Consider the following 25,950-nt stretch of genomic DNA (forward strand, 5'->3'; position numbering starts at 1 on the left):
TGGACGTACCGCCGAATTGCTCAACACGTGGGGCGTGAGGTCTCCACAGTACATCGATGTTGTCGCCAGTGGTCGGCGGAAGGTGCACGTGCCCGTCGACCTGGGACCGGACCGCAGCGACGCACGGATGCACGCCAAGACCGTAGATCCTACGCAGTGCCGTAGGGGATCGCACCGCCACTTCCCAGCAAATTAGGAACGCTGTTGCTCCTGGGGTATCGGCGAGGACCATTCGCAACCGTCTCCATGAAGCTGGGCTACGGTCCCGCACACCGTTAGGCCGTCTTCCGCTCACGCCCCAACATCGCCTCCAGTGGTGTCGTGACAGGCGTGAATGGAGGGACGAATGGAGACGTGTCGTCTTCAGCGATGAGAGTCGCTTCTGCCTTGGTGCCAATGATGGTCGTATGCGTGTTTGGCGCCGTGCAGGTGAGCGCCACAATCAGGACTGCATACGACCGAGGCACACAGGGCCAACACCTGGCATCATGGTGTGGGGAGCGATCTCCTACACTGGCCGTACACCACTGGTGATCGTCGAGGGGACACTGAATAGTGCTCGGTACATCCAAACCGTCATCGAACCCATCGTTCTACCATTCCTAGACCGGCAAGGGAACTTGCTGTTCCAACAGGACAATGCACGTCCGCATGTATCCCGTGCCACCCAACGTGCTCTAGAAGGTATAAGTCAACTACCCTGGCCAGCAAGATCTCCGGATCTGTGCCCCATTGAGCATGTTTGGGACTGGATGAAGCGTCGTCTCACGCGGTCTGCACGTCCAGCACGAACGCTGGTCCAACTGAGGCGCCAGGTGGAAATGGCATGGCAAGCCGTTCCACAGGACTACATCCAGCATCTCTACGATCGTCTCCATGGGAAAATATCAGCCTGCATTCCTGCGAAAGGTGGATATACACTGTACTAGTGCCGACATGTGCATGCTCTGTTGCCTGTGTCTATGTGCCTGTGGTTCTGTCAGTGTGATCATGTGATGTATCTGACCCCAGGAATGTGTCAATAAAGTTTCCCCTTCCTGGGACAATGAATTCACGGTGTTCTTATTTCAATTTCCAGGGGTGTAGAATAACTTCTGAAATCATACGACTGATTGGGTATTTTTCGCTGGTAAATATGTGACCGGCCGCTGTTGCATATCCACGATGAATCAACAGACATTTGTACGTGGTTGCCACAACTGGAACTAATTATTTTTCCAGCGTAAATGGGTCTCACATTAACACATAACAATATCTACCAAGCTGAAGTGTCATATGATAAAAGCAGCCCACACAGTACCCCCATGAATACCTGCACTGTAGTTATAACCAGTCGATATTTTGCAGTGTACCACACTCCAACCTTGTATCCTGTTCCCTTCTCAAAGTTCAGTAGGGAGCTGGATGAGATGAACCTGCATTTACTGCGAGGAGCAGTTCCTGTCGTTATTGAATGTGGTTGTCACCTCCTGTCCCTGTCAGTTAAGATCTCTTTACGTACATTGACCTTGCGTCGTGTTAAGTGGCTGATAATTGTGCACCAAACCTCGTGGATAAGTTTGAAAATAAGCTTTGACTCACTATCATGTCAGTCAGCCTAATTCACGATGTGGTCACAAGGGAAATCAACGCTTCTCCGCTTCGACCCACCTTACTGTGTTAATGCCAAGCCATCGATTGACATACACACACCACTTTATGGTCACGACTTATCCCAAGAGGTGCAGGCTCACTTGACGACATCGTACCATTTCCACACTACCTTCGCAATTCAAAGCGTTGATCTACATTTATAAAAAAGATAACTAACAATTTGTCTAGTTAATTTAGCATACAGTTCCCTTTCTCACAGAGATAGGAAAAGTATTACCAAAAAAGAAAAAAGAGAGAACAAGAGCTGCAGCTGTCATTTCAAATTTTATTTAGACGTTAGTTCCAAGTGTTTACAGATTTTCGTTGATGAAGTCCAGGTAGGCGGAGACTCTGGTGAAAATGGACGGTGCTCCCGCAGCGCCACAAGGATTCATCGTGAACGATACTATCCCGATAAGCTGTTGGTTCTGCTCCAGCGGGCCACCAGAGTCGCCCTGCAAACGCAAACATATTGTGTAAGTAACGTACACTTTGCACAATGGACTTTCGTATTGCTTGTGTTGGAGTATTATGTCAAATTTGGCACTAATTATAAGACCGGGATTCTCATGGTGATCAACAACAATGAGCTTTTGTAGAAATGTTGTGACAGTGATTCTGTGACAAGTACTCTGAAATTATGATCAAATAACACTTCATAACAGAAACAAGTGAGTCTTATAGATGGTCCAGTCACAATAACGTGACCATTCCCTGTGTTTGATATCAACGTGCAATAACCGTCAAGACTGCAGTTGGCAGCGGAGGTTGAATATAGGTCGTCGAAGGGGGAGGGGGATGGGGGGGGGGGGGGACGCTGAAATAGTGCAGCCGTTGTAATGTTGAAATGGAACGAAAGATGCTGAGTATGGACCACCTTGTGGGGATCTTGTCCGTGCACCCGTGATGAAAACTGTTCATCGGTGAGGAAGGCTGGGATTGACACGCTAGTACTGCAATTAGCTACCCACTGAATGACGATAGGTTTTATTTTCAGAGGAATCGCATTTTATGCCCCATGAGACAGACGGCCGTTGGCGAGTACAGCGTGAAATGTCTGAAGGAAAAGAGGTTCAGTAAAGAGGACCAGCATTATGGTTTGGGGAACGTTGTCGTGGGCTTCTCTGGGTGATGTCGTCGTTCAGGAAGGCGCAGTGGATCAACACAAGTGTTCATCTATCCTTGGAGAACATGTCCATCCCTACCTCAGTACGATGGCATCTGCTGCAGTGTATGTGCGCGGTTCGAAGAGGACCACTGTGAGTTGACAGTACTGTTATGGGCATCAAACGCCCCGGATTTGATCTCCACGTAGGCTCTGTGGGACCAACTCTATCGTGCTATTCAGACCATGGATCCTCAACCGAGAAACCTAGCGCAGCTGGACACGATACAGGAGTCCTCATGGCTCCACATCCTTGTCGATAACTTTCACAACGTCTCTGGCTGTCTTCGTGCAAGTCTCACAGCGGTACTCTCTGCAGAAGTTGGTTAGTCAAGGCTCTGACTGGCGGGCAATTTAATCTAGGTGGGCAGTGTAGCTACCACGCTAGAAGCTGCTTGGATAAATTAACGGAAAATGCTGTTGTTTCATGACATTGGTAACAATGCTAAATTACCTGAAGTTGAAGCATTAGTTGCTTAGAAATCAAATATGAATAAATTAAAACAGTAAACACAGCTGAGTGAAATTAAAGTAGTTTGAAAGTAGAATTTGTTCTCAATAACAAAACGTAGATCGGAGTAGATGTCAACGCTACTGTTCGCGGATCAGACTGCTGTTCTGACAGAAAGCAACAGAGATTGAGGAAGACGAACAGAGACTTAGCTAAGCTTTGTTGAAGGCTGAATGAAACAAGGAATATTATTATGAAGAGTTGCAGAAACGGTAAGTACCAAGTGACATTTTGTAATTAGACGTCAGAAGGAGTGAAGGAATCTTTCGCGAGAAAATCCACCATTGACTAAATATCCATCCAGTTTTGTTTGCAATCAGGGAAAGTAAGAAAAGAGAAAACATTGGAACGACGATTATTTAGAAATTTTTATCTTCTATGAGGTAGTTGCTCGAAATTGGCATAAAAATGAAGATACCAGCAGTAATTTGAGTCACGTGAAGTAAACATTTTCGATGAGTGAAACAGGCCAGAGGTAAGCAGTGAAGTACTAGAGTTCTGGATGCTGTTTCCGTTAATCTCAACCTGTTGCCCACGTGCAAATGAAAGCAAGGGCGTCCATAAAATAGTTTGTCCGGTTTGGTGGGGTGGAGGGGAGGGGGGGGGAGCGAGGGGGGCTAAACCTGGGAGTACGGAGTATTGTTAATGTTATGGAAAACTAATAACGACTAGTAAATGGCCATTAAAGATTATCAACTCCGACGCCGTTAAATATCAGTGGTAAGGCTGAAAAAGACGAAATTGATGTATTGGAATGTTGTACTATGTGTTATGGGGACTGAAGAGGTTTTGGCAAGAATTTGACCTTAGGAAAATCACAGTAGACTTGAAAGGCGCGTACTTGATTTTCTGAAACTATCCATTTAGGCACCTGTAATGAAAAAACATTGATTTTGTACATATTTGATGGCATCGGGAGGTAAGAGGAAAGGCAGAGACGAATATGCTAAGCAGAAAGAGATGAAAGTGAAATGAAGAATATCATTAAACCAAAACGAAAGTTGTGTGGCTGTAGTAAAAATAATAGTTGTAATAAGATCTACAATTCGAAATAAAATTCGAATATGGTATTATGAAACGACCTGATAGAGCAGACGATTAATCATCATAGTTACTTACCGCACAGATGCTAATTCCTTCATAGAATGGCCCTGTGCAAACCATCGTCTCTGTGAGAGGATTGAAAGTCGGATCCAGTTCATCCATGTGCGCCTTACAACTTTCATAATCGTAGATGGTGAGATCAACCGTCTGGAGAATGTTAGGTTGCGTCCCGTCTTCCGTATAGCCCCATCCAGAAAGTACACCGATGGGCCCACCTAAAGACAAAAAGAAGTCTGGTTTACGTCTGAATAATGTAAGTCATTAAGTGTCCACGTACAAGGGATCATCCTTATAACTGAAGTTAATGATCCATTGCTAAGTATGTAAATGTACGTGGGATCTGAATATCTTTTAGAAGTGTGTCCGCTAATGGTCAACGAGAAAGAGGTCGAAAGATCGGCACGATCGATTATTGGAGGTGTTATGTATACCTTCAGGGATGGCTCCCGCGCTGGGCAAGCTGATAGTCTGGACATTGGAGTTCAGTGTCAGGGCGGACTGCAGCTTGAAGACTGAGACGTCGTATGGCCCCACGCCGGCAGCGTTGTGGAAGAAAATAAGGTCAGTCGCTGAGAACAGATATCGATTTCAGAGCGAATGGACTGGGTGATGTATTTCAAAGCTTGATGCCTGTGCTGTACAGTGATATCGTTCTAAGCTGTCAGAATTATCCATTACATATCAAGTTCGTTTACAGCGGCAATGTCAGGCAACCTCAGAAGGAAGGAAGTAACATTCGTCTTCCCGTTGACGAATAGCCATAGGAGACGGAATATAAACACGGTTTGGGAAAGGATGGGGAAGTAAATGGCCCATGACCTTTACAAACGTACCATCAGGGAATTTGTCCAAACCTATTTAGGGAAAAGCTGGAAAACGTGGCAGAATGGGAGTCTCAAATGTCATTCTATACAATGTGAGTCTAGTTAATATGGTACTCACTGGGCCACTTCGCTCCGTGGCAAAACTTTGGTGCCGTAATGATTCTGGAGTCAGAAAGCCTCATCAATATCACGTACATCTGAATGGAAAGAGTGGACGTCATTGGAGAGCAAGGTGGATGTCTGTTGTGTTTTCTGATGAAAGCTGATTCTCCCTTGGTGATGGTCGTGTATGGCTTAGAAGTCGGCTAGATGAGGGCCTGAAAACAACCTGTTTGCGTGCTAGGCACACTAGACCTACATCTGGAGTTATGGTCTGGGGTGCGATTTGGTATGACACGAGGAGCACACTCGTAGCTATCCCACGCAACTTGTCTGCAAATTTGTACATGTATCTGGCTGGTGATTCGACCTGTTTGTTGCCGTTCGTCAATAGCATTGCAAGTGGTGTTTTGCAGCAGAATGACGCCCGCCCATATACCGCTGTTGTAACCGAACATGATCTGCAGAGTATCGACACGTCCCTTGGCCTGCTTGTCACCACGTGTGTATCCCACGAGCACATATGTGATAATATTGTACAACTCCAGCGATATCAGCAAAAAGCATCAACAGCCCCTGTATTGACCGACAAAGTGCAACATCTACGGAACTCCATCCCACAAACGGACATCCAGCACCTGTACAGCATACTACATGACGTGTGCTTCTTCCACTCAACCCATCCTGAGGTAACACTGGTTGTTAATGTACCAGCATTTGACATATTAGATGCCTTATCTCGCGCTTACATTAACATGTGATCTTGCAGAGTTCATGACCTACATAACTTAGCTAGACAAGTGTATTCCCGAAATTTCTTTAGACTACATTAATTATTTTTTGGTGTTTCGATTTCTTTCCATCAGGATATTTCCTCAGACTTCTGAATAAGCTGATAGGCTCTTAAATTTGTGTTACTTTCGTGGGTTTCGGTATAGTTTTTCTTCTGTGCCAGACACTGGTACAACTGCAATGATTGAAGTAACTGATTGTCCTACTTCCTGTTCAGATCAATAACTGCGTCTGACTCTGACCCCAGTTATGCCTCAATAGGTCTTTCTCCTGTTCCTGATATAATTCACTATTAAGTCACCATATATTCATGTACTAGTCATCTCTCTATCTCTCCTCTTCCCCCTCCTACCCTCCCTCCTCTCTATCTCATTCTCTCTCTTTCTCTCTCTCCCCCTCTGTCCCTCTCTCTTCAAGAGGCTTGCTGATGCTTTGTTGCGTTCAGACCATATCATTCAAGAGTTGCATCTGAAAAATGTTAGTGTGAATGTTTTCCTTTTAACGTAGAAGCTTCTACCAGCTCCGCTTGAGAGATGTAGGGGCTTATATGCTAAACTCTGACAACTTTCCCAAAAGAGGGAACCATGGGGAAACCAACTCTAATTTTCCTCTTTGACACTGCAGTGTTGGTTACTACTCTTCTCCTCGGATATCTGTTCGTTTATGGACGGAATGGGACTACATTATAACGCTTGACACCACTGAAGTCGCAGTTGGCGGTGGTTAGGGATCAGTGGAATGCTCTCTGCAGGGCGTCTGGCTCGGGCCTATCCTTGAAGTAACCGATGCGTAACAGTTCGTTGTGTCACTGTTGGGCCAGCTGCTGCTCAAAATGCTGCTGCATATGCAGTTACGATGCGCCAGAGTCATAGGTCGAACACGATGATCTTCCCTCTCGGCAGTGAGACGTGGCCGTCCGGAGCCCTGTCTGCCAGCGACCATACATTCTCTTGACCACCACTGACAGCAGTCATGTACAGCGGCTACGTTCCTACCAAGTCTTTCTGCAATATCACAGAAGGGAAAACCAGTTTTTCGTAGCCCCATTACACGACCTCTTTCAAACTCGGTGAGATGTTTATAATGGTGTCTTTGTCGCCTTTAGGCACTCTTCACTAACGTCAACTCACCACGTCCAGTCTCAAAGGTAACTAACGCTCACGACCGTTACAGAATGTTTTTAAAGCGAACCTGATTTGCGTCCTCTCAGTGGCGGTTCTAGCGCCACTCTTATATGACTGGCGCGAAATCTGAATGGAGATCATCATGTAGAAACACGCCTACCGACTTTTATTGATGTCGCGCAGCTCTTCTTGGTACTGTGGCTGTTTTCGTCAGTGTATTTGATAAAAAAGAGCTTTTTTTAATACAAGGATGGGAAAAAGGTAAGAAAGAGGGATGTAAGAGATGGAAAAAACAGGGTTGTTCAAAATTTTTAAGACTATTTTGCTTTACTTGTAGCGAACAGTGCAAAAAGGTAAAGAATGGAGAAACCGGCAAATGTGGTTCATCTTTACTCACACAGAGATAAAAACCGTGAGCTATATTTTGCCTAAGCAACTGCTACGGTTGAGGGCTAAAACGTAAGAGCAAAAGGAATAAGATTAACATAAACAAAAGAATTACACATAGCTAAAAACAACAAGGTCAGTTACATGTTCAGTATCTCTATGCAGTGGTCCACGTAATACCCTGAATTGTACTATCATTAGAGGACCAAAATGATGACATACCAAAGATATCCGCATATGTTCGCTACAGCTCTAACATGTTTTTTACTAGTAAGTCAAAGAAAAACGTAAAATGATTCACGTCAGTTTCACATTATTAGCCCTTCTAGAGTAGAAATTCCTAATGAAATCTGTTAGTACTTGAGACAGTGCAGTGATTAAGCAAGGCAAACCCTTTTCCAAGCAAGTAAACTCATGCACAAATTGAAAACATTGATATCCTCTGATCAAAACTATTGAATATTGATGTTGAAAATAGACCAAGAAATCTGGCGGACGTCATCAAAACTATACATCGGGGTACATACAGGCGTTGGACAAAAATATGGAAGAATAGCGAGAAATGCATGCTTGAGCGCAAATCCAGACGCTAGTCAAGCCTGCAGGTTGTACTGTTGAGTTTGACCACGAACGGCTCCTGTGCAGTATTTTCAATACTTGCAAGCGTCAGTCATGGTCAGAAGAGTATCGTGTGTAGTTGTGAGAGCCTTATGTCGGAGCTAAGCGACTTCAAACGAGGAAAAATTGATGGTTCTCGCATGGTAGATTTTTCCGCAACCGAGGTAACCGAAGAGTTCGCTGTTTCAAGAGGAACCGTATCGAAAATCTGTACCGCATTCACGGAAGGCGCAGTACATCGTCCGTATAGTCACAAAGCGGACGAAAGAGTGTCGACTGATCTTGACAGACGATCATTGAAGAGGTTTGTGACGGAAGATAAGACGCCGACAGCTGCTAAATTAACTGCAGAACTGAATGTCGCAGCTGCGAATCCTGTCAGCACGAACTCGACACGAAGGGTGCTCCATAAGTTGGGAACTGAAGGATGAGATGAATTCCAAAACTACAGATGAGTGATGCAAATGCCGTAACAGGAAAACATGGGGCCGAAGCAACAAAACCCGGACTATGTAGAAGTGGAAGAAAGTCATTTCATCGCATGAGTCTCGTTGCACACTGTTTCCAACATCTGGATGAGATTACATTCAACATGGAAGGGGTTTGGTGATAATTTAGGCAGCCATCTCGTGCTAGTCCATGGGCCTCGTGGATATTCTTCTAAGAATTATACAGTCATTTGGCTGATGAGCACAGTTCCATTGTACAAAGTTTGCTCCCCAGTGGAGGTGTTGTATTCCGTCGAGGGCCCTGTTAAAAGAGCTTGCTTCGTTAAAACTTCATTTTGTGAGCACGATGATGAATTGTCGCATCTCTCCTGGCTAACACAATCGCCAGATCTTAATATCCATCACCGTTACCTCAACTTGCTACTGTTATGCAAGAGGAACGGTATAAGGTTCCGCTGAAAACCATACAGGGCCTGTATTTAACCCTTCTAAGACGCGGGAACCTGTTTCGAATGCTGTCGTTTTGCCTAAACTGTACTAGGCCTGGTAGTGTGTTGTGTTTCTGACGTTTCCGTACTTCATCCCGCGTAAGCAGACAGCCGTGTGAAATTGGGAGACACGATAGTCTCCAGACAACATCGGTACTTCTCTTTGTGTACTTTTTTGTGGACGACAATTGTCTTACGATGCAGCTTATGGGTATCGACATTACTCTCTCGATACCTTATGTCTACGCGCACTTGTTAAACTAACAGTGAACGAGTCGATCATCATCGTTGGCAAATGCCCAGATTCCAGCATCACATATTGCGTCTCATTAATATTGCTGCATTACTTGTGGGTGCTGCATCAGTTATACACGAGGGATAGTCAAAACCTATATTATCGCCACCAAAGAATCTAGCTTTTGCCATAAAACTCAGTGAGTCCTTCTGTGCATCACATTTCTCACAACGATGGATGACGAGGTGCAGAACTTGTTTGTAGAATTCAATAATTTGGCTGTTGAAAAAAAGTTACATCTAGAAAAATTAGCTGGTTTCCATTCTGAAAATGCCTGCTAAGGGGTATTTTCGTCATTCTAGGAAAGATGAAGAATTCTCTAAGTGCTGTGACTGGAAAATAAGGTTACGTAGCAAAATTTGGTAGCCGATTGTGATATATGCAGAATGACCTGGGGCATTGTCTTTGAGCAAAAATACACCCTTGAAAACTTCGGCGCTTCACCTTTACAACCTCCTGTAATTTCGGTATTACTGTAAATTGGAATTGCATCGTAAAAGGACCCAAAAAATACACTGGAACACATTTTCTGATTATAAATTTGTCTGCGACTTTCTGAACAGTGGCGAATGGATCACCGTATTTCCATTCGTTTGTCTTGGGATCATAGTGATAACACGCAGCACTCGTTCACAGTGATTACGCAGTTAAAGCAGTCATCTGGATTGGATTGAAACAACTGTAAAACCACTGCTGCTGCCTTGTTGGGCGGCTTTGTAGAAGGTTATGAAGAACCCAGCGAGGAACGACTATTGTTATGATCAAATGTCGTGAAAGACATTCAAAACTGGTCCATAAGTGGTTTTAACTTTTTCAGCTATTGACACGATTGTGATACGCTGGTTTTTAATCACTAACGCTTCCTTTATGCTATTCCCAGTTGTTCAAAAGGAGGTGGTCTGTAACTCGCTTTTAATTCATACATGTTTGGCCACACAGGAAGCGTCTGAGCTACCCAACTACTTTGTCATACGTTGATGCGTTGTTGATGTGCACCCCACACCAACTCGGAATGCACTAATACAGCTTTGTTTGCCTTTGAAGGCAGAAAATAGATTAGCGCGCAATGGTTCAAAATGGTTCAAATGGCTCTGAGCACTATGGGACTTAACATCTATGGTCATCAGTCCCCTAGAACTTTGAACTACTTAAACCTAACTAACCTAAGGACATCACACAACACTCAGTCATCACGAGGCAGAGAAAATCCCTGACCCTCCCCCCCCCCCCCCCCCCCCGGGAATCGAACCCGGGAACCCGGGCGCGGGAAGCGAGAACGCTACCTCGCGACCACGAGCTGCGGACGGCGCACAATGCTATAGTTCATTAACAGGCTGCACCATTTTTTTCTAGCGGCTTCCCTGTTATGGGAAAAATGCTAACACGTGCCAGCAAACAAATAAAATAGTTAATTATTCAACTTTTGTGTTTCCGTTCATAACTGAAAAATTATGTTCGACCCTCGTACCTCTTAAGTTTTACAGTGAAACTGCGCGTCAAATAGATATAATAAGACATTATGTTTGTTCATGTATTCTTACACGTCCAGTCAATGCTAAACACTACTAGACACAACAGTGCACCACAAGGGTGCCCAAATATATGTCCCCAAGATAGCATGTAACATAAATTACAGAAGGCAATGCCTGGAGAAAAGTATTCTATGACATTTGATTTTACAATGGTTATACGGTGTTGGTCCATCTACAACACGCGTGTACGTGCAAATAAACGATTTTTCTAACACAAATATTGACTCGAATTTTTTGTCAATATTTTTATATTTTATGTAAGTGTGAGCTCACCGAATGGTGTAAGCTAAAGAACAATTTATTCAATTAAAAAAAAAAGGCTTTGTCTGCAGTTACATCAATTTTCATTTGTGTTGTCCATTGCTACAGAAAGTAATATAAGGCAGCAGTATACTATGAAAAATTCATTCGAGACTGGCAAGATGACGCAGTGTAAAATTTTTTCGGCATCAGCAGGTCGATAGTATTTCTTGTGTGAAAGAAATAAAAATAAGAAAACCTAGCCCTGTCATTCCGTTTGAAGTTTGCTGGCCAAAATCAAGGACCACATGGTGAACTTCCAGATGCAACCACTTTCGAAAATACTTTGAAGAAGGCTGCGTATAAAACGGGTATACAGACTGATTACTTGTGGTGATGCATGGGGGAAAAATGAGTGTAGCAGGAAATTTTATTGCAGGTTACATAATTTGCTGTATATCAAAGCACCTTATTCTATAAATAGCTGAATACTGTACGTATTTGAAGTTCTAACACAACTGTGTTTACTTCAGTAGCCGCTTTAAAAACCAATGAATATCTACATTTACGTGTTCCATGGTTTCCTTGAATCCTATCATTTTAGTACTGACATGATTTTCATTTGAAGGCCGGCCGGAGTGGCCGAGCGGTTCTAGGCGTTACAGTCTGGAACCGCGCGACCACTACGATCGCAGGTTCGAATCCTGCCTCGGGCATGGATATGTGTGATGTCCTTAAGTTAGTTAGGTTTAAGTAGTTCTAAGTTCTAGGGGACTGATGACCTCAGATGTTAAGTCGCATAGTGCTCAGAGCCATTTTTCATTTAAAGCTCCAAGATACATTTCCTAATTTATCTTGACCAATCGGAGCTTCTCGTCCGTTTATAATCACTTTATCGTCGAAGAGTTATTTTGCATTTCTTTTCAGTATGTAGAGGTTGATAAACAGACCGGATCGGGGTAAGAAATTAAGTAACATTATGTAATGGCACATGGGAAAGTATTGATGGGTGTGATGTGACCTACGACGAGAATTTAACTGTGTAGATGAAACACAAGAGATCCAGCTGGTAATTATGAGAGCCACTCACCCATTAAACTGAGGATGTGGGATCTGTTCCGTGACCAGCACCTCCTGCTCGGTGCCTTCATCTGTGTTCATGTCGTAGTCTCCAGCAACCGCCTGGAAACACAGGAACAAAGCACGCGTGCTAATGCCCACTTATCAATTTGTTTTATAATTACATCAGAGATTATAAAGTAGGGTAGTTTCCAAATGTTATTGTTCTTGGATGGTTTCCAAGGAACAGCTTCAAGGAAGCAGTGGAAAAATGGGCACCAGGAGAGATAACAGAAAAGAAAAACAGTTGACAGGTTATTGGAGAAAGACTAAAAGTAATAGCTGCTTAAACGCAGTGCCTGCTGACATGCTGTTTGCAGCACGATGTTCTGAATATCTAGTAAGTATTCAGTACAGTTAAGAAAAATTGTGAAGGGAATTCCCTCTCCCGCTTCCTCCACGAGCCACCCTATAAAGAATTTTCGGGTTCATTTGTATTATTAAGCTCTTCGATCGCTACTAACTACACTGCTGGCCACCGTAAATGCAACACCCTGAAGGAAGCATCCGAATCAAGTGAAATTTACACCATGGGTTTGCAGCGATGAGATATGCAACTGATTAGAATTTCAGCGCAGACGCACATCACGCGCGCCTGTGGCGCCACCTCATAGCGCCATTTAAGGCTTGGCGATTTCGACGAGTGTACGTTCGGCACGTGTGTTTACCTTGTGGTTGTTTCACAAGACGATCAGTTATGCCTCGTAGACAACAGCGAACATCGTTTGATCAAGTATCCGAGTTCGAAAGAGGAAGGATAGTGGCTTACCGAGATTGTGGATTATCATACAGAGAAATCGCTAGTCGTGTTGGACGAAACGAAACAACTGTAATGCGGATATGTGACCGTTGGATGCAGGAGGGTACGACGGACCGACGTGGTCGATCGCATTCACCTCGGTGCACCACTGCACGTGCTGATAGGCAAATTGTGTGCATGGCAGTGACGGATCGCTCAGTGACATCCCGAACCATAGCACAGCACATTGCGTCTGTAACGCATCATCCAGTGTCTGCGCGTACCATTCGACGCCGTTTACAGCAGAGTGGTCTGTCCGCAAGACGTCCATTGCTTCGTCTACCATTGACGCAGAACCACAGACGTCTCCTTCGCCAATGGTGTGATGACAGACGGATGTGGACGGCAGAATGGAATGACGTTGTCTTTACTGACGAGGCACGCTTCTGTCTGCAGCACCACGATGGTCAGATTCGAGTGTGGAGACACCGTGGAGAGAGGATGCTGGACAGCTGCATTATGCACTGCCACACTGGTCTTGCACCGGGTATTATGGTATGGGGCGGTATTGGATATTACTCTCGCACGCCTCTAGTACGCTTTGCCGGTACTTTAAATAGCCGGCGCTACATATCCGAGGTACTGGAGCCAGTTGTCCTTCTTTACCTTCAGGGCTCGGTCACAGCCATATTTCAACAGGATAATGCGCGACCACACGTGGCACGCATTGTCCAAAGGTTCTTCGTCAATAACCATATTGAATTGCTTCCCTGGCCGGCTCGCTCTCCGGATCTTTCGCCGATAGAAAACATGTGGTCTATGGTTGCTCAACGAGTGACCCAGATTACATCCCCAGCTGCCCCACCAGATCATCTTTGGCAACGTGTGGAAGCTGCTTGGGCTGCTGTACCTCAGGAACACATCCAACGTCTCTTTGACTCAATGCCGAGACGTGTGGCAGCGGTGATCTCCAACAATGGCGGCTACTCTGGCTACTGATTCTGGCAGGGACCACATGTCACAGACGTCTGTAAACGTAATCATTTGATACTTGGTCAACATGTTATCTACAAAATAAATTTTGTTGTGCTACCTCTTGTCTTTCTTGGTGTTGCATTTACGGTGGCCAGCAGTGTATATGTGTTTCGTACATTCGTACAAACTGTGAGACGTTCAGAACAACAACTTCTACACTATCCAGTCATATTAATGATACCAAGTGTCAAGAACCTGAATAATCGCCTTTTACAGTACGGTCCGCTGTAAGACGTGCAGGAAGAGAGTCACTGAGGTTCTCGAAGATACCGTCATGGATGTGGGGCCACGCCAAATCCAGTGCTGTGGCCAGCTGAATAAGATTCTGGGTTGAGGACCTATGGCGCGAACAACTCGATCGAGGTGGTATCGCAGATTATTGACTGGATTAACTCCGTATACTTATGTGGTCAACGGTGTATGAAAAACCCATCCTGGTGCTCTTCAAACCACGCACGTACACTGCGAGCTCTGTGACACGTCTCATTGTTCTGCTCATAGATGCTACCGTGTCGAGGAAAATGAAACTGCATGGAGGACCTGACGTGGTCCGCAAGGATGGATACGCATTTGTGTTGATCCTTTGTGCATTCTAGAATGAAGAGATCATACAGGGAATGTCCTCCAGCCTGGACCCATCCGACGACTGTTGCACTGTTCTTGCTTTCAGACGTTGCACGCTATTCACGTCTGCCTGATGGGGCAAAAAGCGTGACTCATTCGTAATGGCCAGCTGTCGGCATTCAGTGGACGTCCAGTGGCGGTTCTGACATGTAAATTCCAGCCTTCGACGCCGATGAGCAGCAGTCAGCAAAAGTGCATGACCCAGGCTCCGGTTGCGGAGACAGATAGGCAGCAATGTTCGCTGAACGCTCGTTGAAGAGACACTGTTGGCAGCCACTTGGTGTGCACGTCTATTCACCTGTACTTATCCCCGCAGTTCACCCCAGTCATATGTGGCCTGTGATGAACCGCAGCTGCTCGGCGCTGATTTTGGGTAGAACCATTTCGCCATCCTCGGTATATTATTAGGTATTACTTTTTACTTTTGACACAATCACTTTTTTGTGACATTCCTTAACGATTTTGTCCTACGATGGCCATCTTCTGGTGCTGTGGGCGGAAATTAGTGCATTAGTGTTCAGTTGAGAACGCATGGGCATGGGCACATCCTATTAACCCAAAATCAGTGCTCACACCATAGCTGTAGTTTTCCCACTCTTGTTTGCTGTGATGTAAATATTCCCTACTATCCTTGCAAGATCACGCACACGAGAAGGAATCGTAGGAGGGTGAGCACCTCTAACTTCTCGCTGCACAATAAATAACTTTCCAGGCAATCTACCATCCTGATTAGCAGTAGGCCTAATTTTATACGTATACGTTAAGGCGTAGATGTTAATTGATCTTAATACAATTCTCTTGGTACCTCTAATTTCCAAGGATCCTTTCATACGCACTTTCTGTTCAAATCTCGATTCGTCGGAGTTGAAATAACTTCCTCATTAACGATGGGATCAGTGTGTTTATCTCATGTACAAATTTTTGCGACCTCGCTTTCAAGGGGTTTCTTGTGAGATAAAGTTCTTCAGCCTTAATTGGATTGGTATTTTGGTGAAATGGGGGGCCAACATGAAGATAATACACTGATTAACCAAAACAATAGTACCAATTGCTGAAGAGCGTTTTGGAAACAAATGACATTCTGTTTTTGGAGAGGGTGAAGAAATTATTATTATGTATTAATTTTTTACTTTTGAGACAACAACTTTTTTATGACAGTCAAAAACGATTTCGGCCTACAATGGCCACCTTCTGGTTCTGTGGGCGGAATTTAGTGCATTAGTGTTCAGTTGAGAACGCGTGGGCACTCGTTAGCCAATTGCAGCCCATAGCATCTGAAGATGCCATTGTACACCGATACAGGCTTAACAGTGTGGTGGTTGGCAATTTGAACGCAACGCAGGAGCGATTCTACGTGGCATAGATTCGACAAATCCTTGGTAGGTTTGCAGAGCCATGTGGCAGCAGATGTCTATGCATAGGTACCGTAGTTTCCGTCAATTACGGGCCGGTAGTTTGTGGTCACGAAGATGAAACCCGATTGCGTCCCTGTGTGTTACATTGGGCTCGTATCAGGTGAATTTGGTGCCCAAGACATCAAAGTGAAGCTACTACCATTCTCCTCAATCCAGTGTAGCACTAATCTGACCTTGTGACACGGATAGTTATGCTGACTGGAGAGGCCGTGGTCATCAGAGGCGACGGGAAGTATGAAGGGATGCAGGTGCACTGCATGTAGTCGACAGCTGTGATGGTGCCTTCGACTGCCACCACACGTCACGTGGAAGCACAGATGAATGTCCTCCATAGCATAGAACTGGCCTCCATAGTTCGGTGTCCGTGATGCAATGTAAGTATACAGCAGCCTTTCGCCTGGGTGACACTGTGGTTTAAAGAGAACTGTGATTCATCCGACCAGGTGAAACGTTACCGTTAACCCGTTGTCCAGTTTCGATGATCCCTTGCCCAATGAAATCGTAACTGGCAATGTCATTGGGTCACCACAGGAAGGGGTAGGTGTTGTCTGCTGCAGAGCCCTATGCTCGTGTTCCCATACGGTGTGCTACGAAAGAATTTTACCTGCACCAGCATTCTCTGTGCTCGGATCTGCTACACATCGCAACATGTCCTGTATTACAGAAGAGAATTTGTACGAACATGACAAGAGTTCCACGGTGAAAAGGATCTACACCTATGTGATATCTGTTCAATAGTATATTACGATACAGATGTGTTATATGAACCGTTCGATACCATTCATATTAGAATAATATTCCTTGATAACTGCCAAATTTATTTTCGTTATGAGTGTTTTCGGGACTACACTGTCTGAAAAAAAAAATCGTAACATCAAAAAAGAATGTAGAGTAATGAAATTTCGAGAATACGTTTGCCTACGTAATATGTAGAGCATTTTGGGTACAACAGAGGTATGTGGCCAAGCGATAAACTGTTGTAAAATACCTCTCGAACACTGTTGATGAATGGCAGTAAAACAGACGGAATCACCACAGTGACGTACAAATTTGCAGTCAGGGTGCGTGGGATGAACAAGAGAGTGCTCCTGCTGTCATACAAACTCACACCCCAGACAATAATTCCAGCAGGCCGGAGTGGCCGGTCGGTTCTAGGCACTACAGTCTGGAACCGCGCGACCGCTACGGTCGCAGGTTCGAATCCTGCCTCGGGCATGGATGTGTCTGATGTCCTTAGGTTAGTTAGGTTTTAGTACTTCTAAGTTCTAGGGGAGTGATGACCTCAGTAGTTAAGTCCCATAGTGCTCAAAGCCATTTGAACCACTTTGAACCATAATTCCCTGTACAGTTCCAGTGTGTGCTGGCAGGAAGACAGACTGGTCCTAGGCCCTCAACTGGCCTCCTTCTAACCAAGCAAGGCCGTCACGCCTAGGGAGAACCACCCTTCTTCAGAAAATAAAAATACTTCTACCCTGACTTCCAATTAGCTCTCGCTACACACCTCTGAAGTCACAAATGGCGGTAGTTTCGGGTCAGTTGAATGTATGCTGTACGGCGTCTGGCTCGGAACTATCCTTGAAGTAACAGATTTGTAACCGTTCGTTGTGATATTGTAGTGCCAACTGCTGCTGCACGTGCATTATAATGGGTCAGAGCCCTACGCGGAACACGATGGTCTTCCCTCTCGGTAGTGTCGCGTGGCCATTTGGAACCCGCCAAGAATCCAGCACAGCCTTTATTTCTTCCGAACTAAATACGAAAGAATGGACCAGATGTTGCTTAAATTCAAAGAAATAAAGATTTATACTAAACAGATTAACAAGAGAAAGAACTGATCCCTCCCCCCCCACCCCCCACCCTCCTGCCGGGGTACACAAATCAGGTCTCTGGTTACAGGTCAAGAAAAAAGTTGCGAAGTTTACAAGAATGCAAAATCCCGAAGATTAGAAAATTTTTACAAAAGATAAAACTTTAGCGCTAACATCAATGCAAGATGCTTTTAATAGTTTTCCACATTGAAACTCTGTCTCGAAATCTGGTAGAAAATTCAAAGAGATTCTGTAGTACGTAAAGTGCACCAGCAGCAAGATACAATCAGTATCTTCACTGCGTTACGGCGAAGGTAATGTTACCGATGACAGTGTCACTAAAGCAGAGTTACTACACTACTGGCGATTAAAATTTCTACACCACGAAGATGACGTGCTACAGACGCGAAATGTAACCGACAGGAAGAAGATGCTGTGATATGCAAACGATTAGCTTTTCAGAGCATTCACACAAGGTTGGCTCCGGTGAGGAAAGTTTCCAGCCGATTTCTCATACACAAACAACAGTTGACCGGCGTTGCCTGGTGAAATGTTGTTGTGATGCCTCGTGTAAGGAGGAGAGATGCGTACCATCATGTTTCCGACCTTGATAAAGGTTGGATTGTAGCCTATTGCGATTGCGGTTTATCGTATCGCGACATTGCTGCTCGCGTTGGTTAGCAGAATATGGAATCGGTGGATTCAGGAGGGTAATACGGAACGCCGTGCTGGATCCCAACAACCTCGTCTCACTAGAAGTCGAGATGACAGGCATCTTATCGGCATGGCTGTAACGGATCGTGCAGCCACGTTTCAAAATGGCTCTGAGCACTATGGGACTTAACATCTATGGTCATCAGTCCCCTAGAACTTAGAACTACTTAAATCTAACTAACCTAAGGACATCACACAACATCCAGTCATCACGAGGCAGACAAAATCCCTGACCCCGCCGGGAATCGAACCCGGGAACCGGGGCGCGGGAAGCGAGAACGCTACCGCACGACCACGAGCTGCGGACAGCCACCTTTCGATCCCTGAGTCAACAGATGGAGACGTTTGCAAGACAACAACCATCTGCACGAACAGTTCGACGACCTTTGCAGCGGCAGGGACTGTCAGCTCGGAGACCATGCCTACGGTTACCCTTGACGCTGAATCACAGACAGGAGCGCCTGCGATGGTGTACTCAACGACGAACCTGGATGCACGAATGGCAAAACGTCATTTTTTCGGATGAATCCATATTCTGTTTACAGCATCATGATGGTCGCATCCGTGTTTGGCGACATCGCGGTGAACGCACACTGGAAGCGTGTATTCGTCATCACCATACAGGCGGATCACCCGGCGTGATGGTATGGGGTGCCACTGGTTACACGTCTCGGTCACCTCTTGTTCGCATTGACGGCACTTTGAACACTGGACGTTACATTTCAGATGTGTTACGACACGTGGCTCTACCCTTCATTCGAAGCCGGCCAGTGTGGCCGAGCAGTTCTAGGCGCTTCAGTCTGGAACCGCGCGATCGCTACGATCGCAGGTTCGAATCCTGCCTCGGGCATGGATGTGTGTGATGTCCTTTGGTTAGTTAGGTTTAAGTATTCCTAAGTTCTAGGGGACTTATGACCTCAGATGTTGAGTCCCATAGTGCTCAGAGCCATTTGAACCATTTCAACCTTCATTAGATCCCTGTGAAACACTACATTTCAGCAGGAAAATGCACGACCGCATGTTGCAGGTCCTGTACGGACCTTTCTGGATACAGAAAATGTTCGACTGCTGCCCTGACCAGCTCATTCTCCAGATCTCTCACCAACTGAAAACGTCCGGTCAATGGTGGCCGAGCAACTGGCTCGTCACAATACGCCAGTCACTCCTCTTGATGAACTGTGGTATCGTGTTGAAACTGCATGGGCAGCTGTACATGTACACGGCATCCAAGCTCTGTTTGACTCAATACCCAGGCGTATCAAGGCTTTTATTACGGCCAGAGGTAGTTGTTCTGGGTACTGATTTCTTAGGATCTATGCACCAAAATTGCTTGAAAATGTAATCACAGGTCAGTTCTAGTATAATATATTTGTCCAATGAATACCCGTTTATCACCTGCATTTCTTCTTGGTGTAGCAATGTTAATGCCGGTAATGTAAATAAAGTTTTCCGATATTCCTTCACCAACGAAGACGCAGAAAGTATTCCAGAATTCTAATGAAGAACTCCTGCCAATATGAGTAAATTCGGATATCTTCGGTGTAGCGAAGCAGCTTAAATCACTTAATAAAGGCAAGTCGTCTGGTCTGGATTGTAGACCAGTTTGATTGTCCTGAACACCGGTGTCAGCAATCACGTACAGTGGCTACATTCCGTCCTGGTTTTTCTGCAGTATAGCAGAAGGAGCATCCAGCTCTCGTAGTCATACAGCAGGATCTACTTCAAACTCACTGAGATGTTGATAAAGTCATCTTTGTCGCCTTAAATGCATTCTTGACAAATATCAACTGACCACGTTCAATCTTAGAGATAGGCTCAAGATCGTTACAGCGTGTATTTAAAGCAAACCCGTTTTGCATCCGCATAGTGGCGCTGATAGTGCCACTCTTATACGACTGTCATGAAGTTGAATAGACAGCATCTTTTAGATGTAGAAACACGGCTGCCAAACTCCGTTTATGTCGCATAACTTCTTTTTGGTGTTGCGATTTGTTTTCTGTCAGTGTATCATGATATTATATCAATTGAAATTTCATTTATCATACTGCATTTCTCTCCATTATATGTTGAAACTCCGTTCGTTTACATTTGCACTCTATCTCTGGAAACGTGAATTATCATATGAAATCACATTTGTTACTTTTCCCAGTTATCGGCGAAAAAAACGTATTTTTGATGAAACACAAAGTATTGAAAATATCTTATAGAAATCGTATTTATGATTAAGAAATCACTTATTATTTACAAGCCATATTTGTATTTCGAAAGTATTTTGTACATAAACGTTATCGCAATTTGCCTGCATTGACAACTATGAAATTCTTCGTACTCTTGAAATATAAACTGTTTCTTGCCGTCGTAAATTATGAAAAATTAGTTGAAAGAGAGTCTGAGTGAAGTATTAGTGAGGAACGGACACGGGGACTCAAGTCACTAACTTGTCTGCACTGTAACTCTCAAAAATTATTAATTGAAAATTCGACGGTATTACACACTGTTTCACCCAAGAACTGTTCCGATTTCGATCAGTGTGAAATAAATGAAGAGTTGATTTTAAAAGGTGTATCGTTTAAGAATATTATTAATTTATATAGTCACACTACTTGGAAAGGGTACAAAACGTCATTGACATTATTGTTTAGTGAAAGCATTACAACGCATCACTGCCATCAGGAAAGATATTTTGTTCATAAAGATCTCAACTACAACAACAATTTCAAGATGAGTATAATTTTATAACATTTTTACTGCAACAAACAACATATATGCTGCCTACCTGCAATCTGTTTTTCAAATTGAATTGCGCACACTCAACAAACAGAACAGTTCATTATCTTGTTGTTTTATGTACTGTGGAAACCAGTTTTATTAGGACGGACAGATGAAGACGTTTATAGAAAGGAAAACCAACAGATGGAAGTGAATATATATAAATGTCTAACTCGACCCTTTTTTTAAGACAGTGTGGAGAACTGAGACAATATAAGGCGCAACTCAAAAATGGGAACCATGGTGTTTTAATAGCAGTTTCGTTTCGAGGAAGGCTTACTCCAATTACATATCCAACCCGAACTGTATTAGTTTCGGTACAGTACTTTTATAACGGCGTGGTGTATTTGGATAAGTAAAATTACTCATCTTAGTTATAACTGGTGAAGTTATGAAGGAGTGCGTAAGACGGATAAATACACTCCTGGAAATTGAAATAAGAACACCGTGAATTCATTGTCCCAGGAAGGAGAAACTTTATTGACACATTCCTGGGGTCAGATACATCACATGATCACACTGACAGAACCACAGGCACATAGACACAGGCAACAGAGCATGCACAATGTCGGCACTAGTACAGTGTATATCCACCTTTCGCAGCAATGCAGGCTGCTATTCTCCCATGGAGACGATCGTAGAGATGCTGGATGTAGTCCTGTGGAACGGCTTGCCATGCCATTTCCACCTGGCGCCTCAGTTGGACCAGCGTTCGTGCTGGACGTGCAGACCGCGTGAGACGACGCTTCATCCAGTCCCAAACATGCTCAATGGGGGACAGATCCGGAGATCTTGCTGGCCAGGGTAGTTGACTTACACCTTCTAGAGCACGTTGGGTGGCACGGGATACATGCGGACGTGCATTGTCCTGTTGGAACAGCAAGTTCCCTTGCCGGTCTAGGAATGGTAGAACGATGGGTTCGATGACGGTTTGGATGTACCGTGCACTATTCAGTGTCCCCTCGACGATCACCAGTGGTGTACGGCCAGTGTAGGAGATCGCTCCCCACACCATGATGCCGGGTGTTGGCCCTGTGTGCCTCGGTCGTATGCAGTCCTGATTGTGGCGCTCACCTGCACGGCGCCAAACACGCATACGACCATCATTGGCACCAAGGCAGAAGCGACTCTCATCGCTGAAGACGACACGTCTCCATTCGTCCCTCCATTCACGCCTGTCGCGACACCACTGGAGGCGGGCTGCACGATGTTGGGGCGTGAGCGGAAGACGGCCTAACGGTGTGCGGGACCGTAGCCCAGCTTCATGGAGACGCTTGCGAATGGTCCTCGCCGATACCCCAGGAGCAACAGTGTCCCTAATTTGCTGGGAAGTGGCGGTGCGGTCCCCTACGGCACTGCGTAGGATCCTACGGTCTTGGCGTGCATCCGTGCGTCGCTGCGGTCCGGTCCCAGGTCGACGGGCACATGCACCTTCCGCCGACCACTGGCGACAACATCTATGTACTGTGGAGACCTCACGCCCCACGTGTTGAGCAATTCGGCGGTACGTCCACCCGGCCTCCCGCATGCCCACTATACGCCCTCGCTCAAAGTCCGTCAACTGCACATACGGTTCACGTCCACGCTGTCGCGGCATGCTATCAGTGTTAAAGACTGCGATGGAGATCCGTATGACACGGCAAACTGGCTGACACTGACGGCGGCGGTGCACAAATGCTGCGCAGCTAGCGCCATTCGACGGCCAACACCGCGGTTCCTGGTGTGTCCGCTGTGCCGTGCGTGTGATCGTTGCTTGTACAGCCCTCTCGCAGTGTCCGGAGTAAGTATGGTGGGTCTGACACACCGGTGTCAATGTGTTCTTTTTTCCATTTCCAGGAGTGTATTTTAATATCAGTTGAAGTAATTTCCTTTTTATATGCAGATATCTATCCCCCCACTTTATCGTGACTATTACCGTCTACAGGAAACGACATCTTTCGCGAATCTTGTGTATTGGGTAGTTAGAGGACAGCTACTCTTTAACCGTTAACCTGTGGTGCACACCCTATCGCCATGTGTAACTACAAGCTATAGACCTGCGAGGCAGCTACATTGATCACAATTCCTGATTGACGCAGGGCTCCGCAACTTACTTGACGTATGTACTTACGTAGTAGTACCCCGACGAAAACACGCAGTGGGCGGCTGACAGGATGGCCGTTGTGGTGATGATGGAACCACCACAGTTGTGGAAGCGAACGCCGTCCCGCAGCAGTTGCAGGGAAGCGATGTACGGAAACTGGCCTACGACACAAGAGCAACAGTGTCCATAGACCTTTACCTTTCCTTTCCTTCACTGTTATCTGTCACTTCGGTGTTCCACTTCATAAGCGGCAATGGACTACCATAAAAAAATGATCTGCTCCTCGAATCCTGATTACGACAGTTGGTTACCACAGCGCAATTCAGCCAGATATTTTTAGAGCTAAGGAATGACTTCTTTATCAATGAGAACCTTGCAATGATCAAAGTTTGCTCCAAATTAGAAGGCAATTATCCACATAAGAGCATAAATACATAAACGTCCTTCAGAGGAAATCGTCGACTTAGACCCTACGGTATTGTAGTGAGGACCATATTGTGAATATCAGAATATATACACATGGTCCATACTGAGAGACATGGAAATCTACAACTGATAATAAAAGTATTTTAAGTAAGGAAATAGTTACAGCGTTTAATGAAGAGCACCACAATAGTGATGCGATGAAACAGATTAATGTTATAAAGCCCGGCCGGCCGGAGTGGCCGAGCGGTTCTAGGCGCTTCAATCTGGAACTGCGCGACCGCTACTGTCACAGGTTCGAATCCTGCCTCATGCATGGATGTTTGTGATGTCCTTAGGTTAGTTAGGTTTAAGTAGTTCTAAGTTCTAGGGGACTGATGACCTCAGATGTTAAGTCCCCTAGTGCTCAGAGCCATTTGAACCATTTTTTGTTATAAAGCGACTTATTCAAATTCTCCCTCCAAGAATATACTGCTCTACCTCTAGACGCAAAATAACAAACGCTACGTTGATAAAAATAAGAAAGATATAATGCACTAAAACAATCTTCAGTTATATATCAGATGCACGGTGTTAAAAGTGCAAATTAAGACACTTTTTAAACGTCGTACAGCAATATGCACAGGCATCAGAGTGTTGGTTGTTTTTTCTCTACGTTGGCCACTCTTCCCACTAACACGTCACAAAGCTTAGGAACTGAAGTTTTCTGCATGGTTGTTAACCGCATCACTAATTGGACTACACTTGTCGCTTTAGACTTACTGTTTTGCGTCCACACATCCACGCTTCAACATTTGACCTGTTGTCCAGAGGAATATAAGCTTTATGGTTTCCTGTTGCAGCATGTACTTGGAGTCACTAATCAACCTAAAAACATACGACTTGCAATAGCTATAATTACTAGTGTGCAAATGACGTCGGTAGTGATATAATATTGTTCAGTACTGTGCGCTCAGTCAGCAGTAGAAATGTCTGTACGTCTACCCATCAAACCCTGTGTATGAACAGAAATTTTAAAAGATTACCTAACCCTCGACAGTTATTAACACCTGAGACTATGCCGTGCAGTAGAAGTGAAACAGGAAGAAGGAAAGGGAAGTTATTCGTTCCGCTATTGAGACGCTGTACCAGAATAGAACGACTGTTCACCAGGTGTTACAAGCCACTTTGTGAGTTGAATGACTGAACTATAGTGATAATCTAAGTCTTCATAAAACAATGGACGGTGACAAAAAATGAAAAGTTTCACAACTGACACTACAGGATTTAAATGAATTTAGGAAACTCTGTTTCAGATAAATAATCTATACCTGCAGTTGCAACACTCTAGGAAAGCACAAAATGGATTTCTCTCTTTCGTACAGGACAAATTCTGTTACTATATTCTGTGATTATCTCATCACATAAAGTACTTACAGTGACATGTAGCAGTGTACATTACATAAAATAAAAACCTGTCACTTCATTGAGCATTCAGACCAATGATACACTTTTACAGAATGTAACATTGTTCAAGTGGAACTCAGTAATGCAAAATGGTTAAATTTTTGTAGCCATTAGTCAGCTGCTATCACTATGCTGTTTATCTGCAATAAAGATTAGTTATGTTGTAGGGTAACCTCGCCTTTTGCAAGCTATCAGCGGCCAGAGTCTGGGAACACGTAAGGTAGTCGCTAGTGACTGGTCAAGCGGCCCAGCAGATAAGGACAAGTCGGATGGAATTTCTGCAATACTAGAGGTGGAGCGACGGCGGTTTAGTCTGCCGGCAAAGGGGTGCTTGTAAACGATGGCTGATTTCGCGATAGGGCGAGCAATGGCTACTGCAGGATATTACGAAATTACGCAAAAAATCACAGAAATATCACATCAAATATCCGAGTCGGTTATGGTGATCACGACACTGAGGAGCGTGTATTGCCATTTTACGAATAATTGTGCCTTAGCAATTAGGGAAATTGCGT

General features: G+C 44.8%; 1 protein-coding gene across 1 annotated transcript in view; it reads right to left on the minus strand.

The window, feature by feature from the left end:
* Nucleotides 1-1,911: 1,911 nt before the first annotated feature.
* LOC126234778 (trypsin-1-like) overlaps nucleotides 1,912-25,950 on the minus strand; it is a 29,617-nt gene continuing 5,578 nt past the window's right edge. The window contains exons 3-7 of the mRNA XM_049943527.1: nucleotides 23,594-23,727; nucleotides 12,351-12,442; nucleotides 4,844-4,956; nucleotides 4,428-4,627; nucleotides 1,912-2,087 (exon numbers count right to left, since the gene is read on the minus strand). Coding sequence (XP_049799484.1) covers nucleotides 1,944-2,087; nucleotides 4,428-4,627; nucleotides 4,844-4,956; nucleotides 12,351-12,442; nucleotides 23,594-23,727 — 683 coding nt within the window. The 3' untranslated portion in view covers nucleotides 1,912-1,943. The remainder of the gene's footprint in view (nucleotides 2,088-4,427; nucleotides 4,628-4,843; nucleotides 4,957-12,350; nucleotides 12,443-23,593; nucleotides 23,728-25,950) is intronic.

This window comes from Schistocerca nitens, chromosome 2, assembly GCF_023898315.1.
Source record: "Schistocerca nitens isolate TAMUIC-IGC-003100 chromosome 2, iqSchNite1.1, whole genome shotgun sequence".
Taxonomy (NCBI): domain Eukaryota; kingdom Metazoa; phylum Arthropoda; class Insecta; order Orthoptera; family Acrididae; genus Schistocerca; species Schistocerca nitens.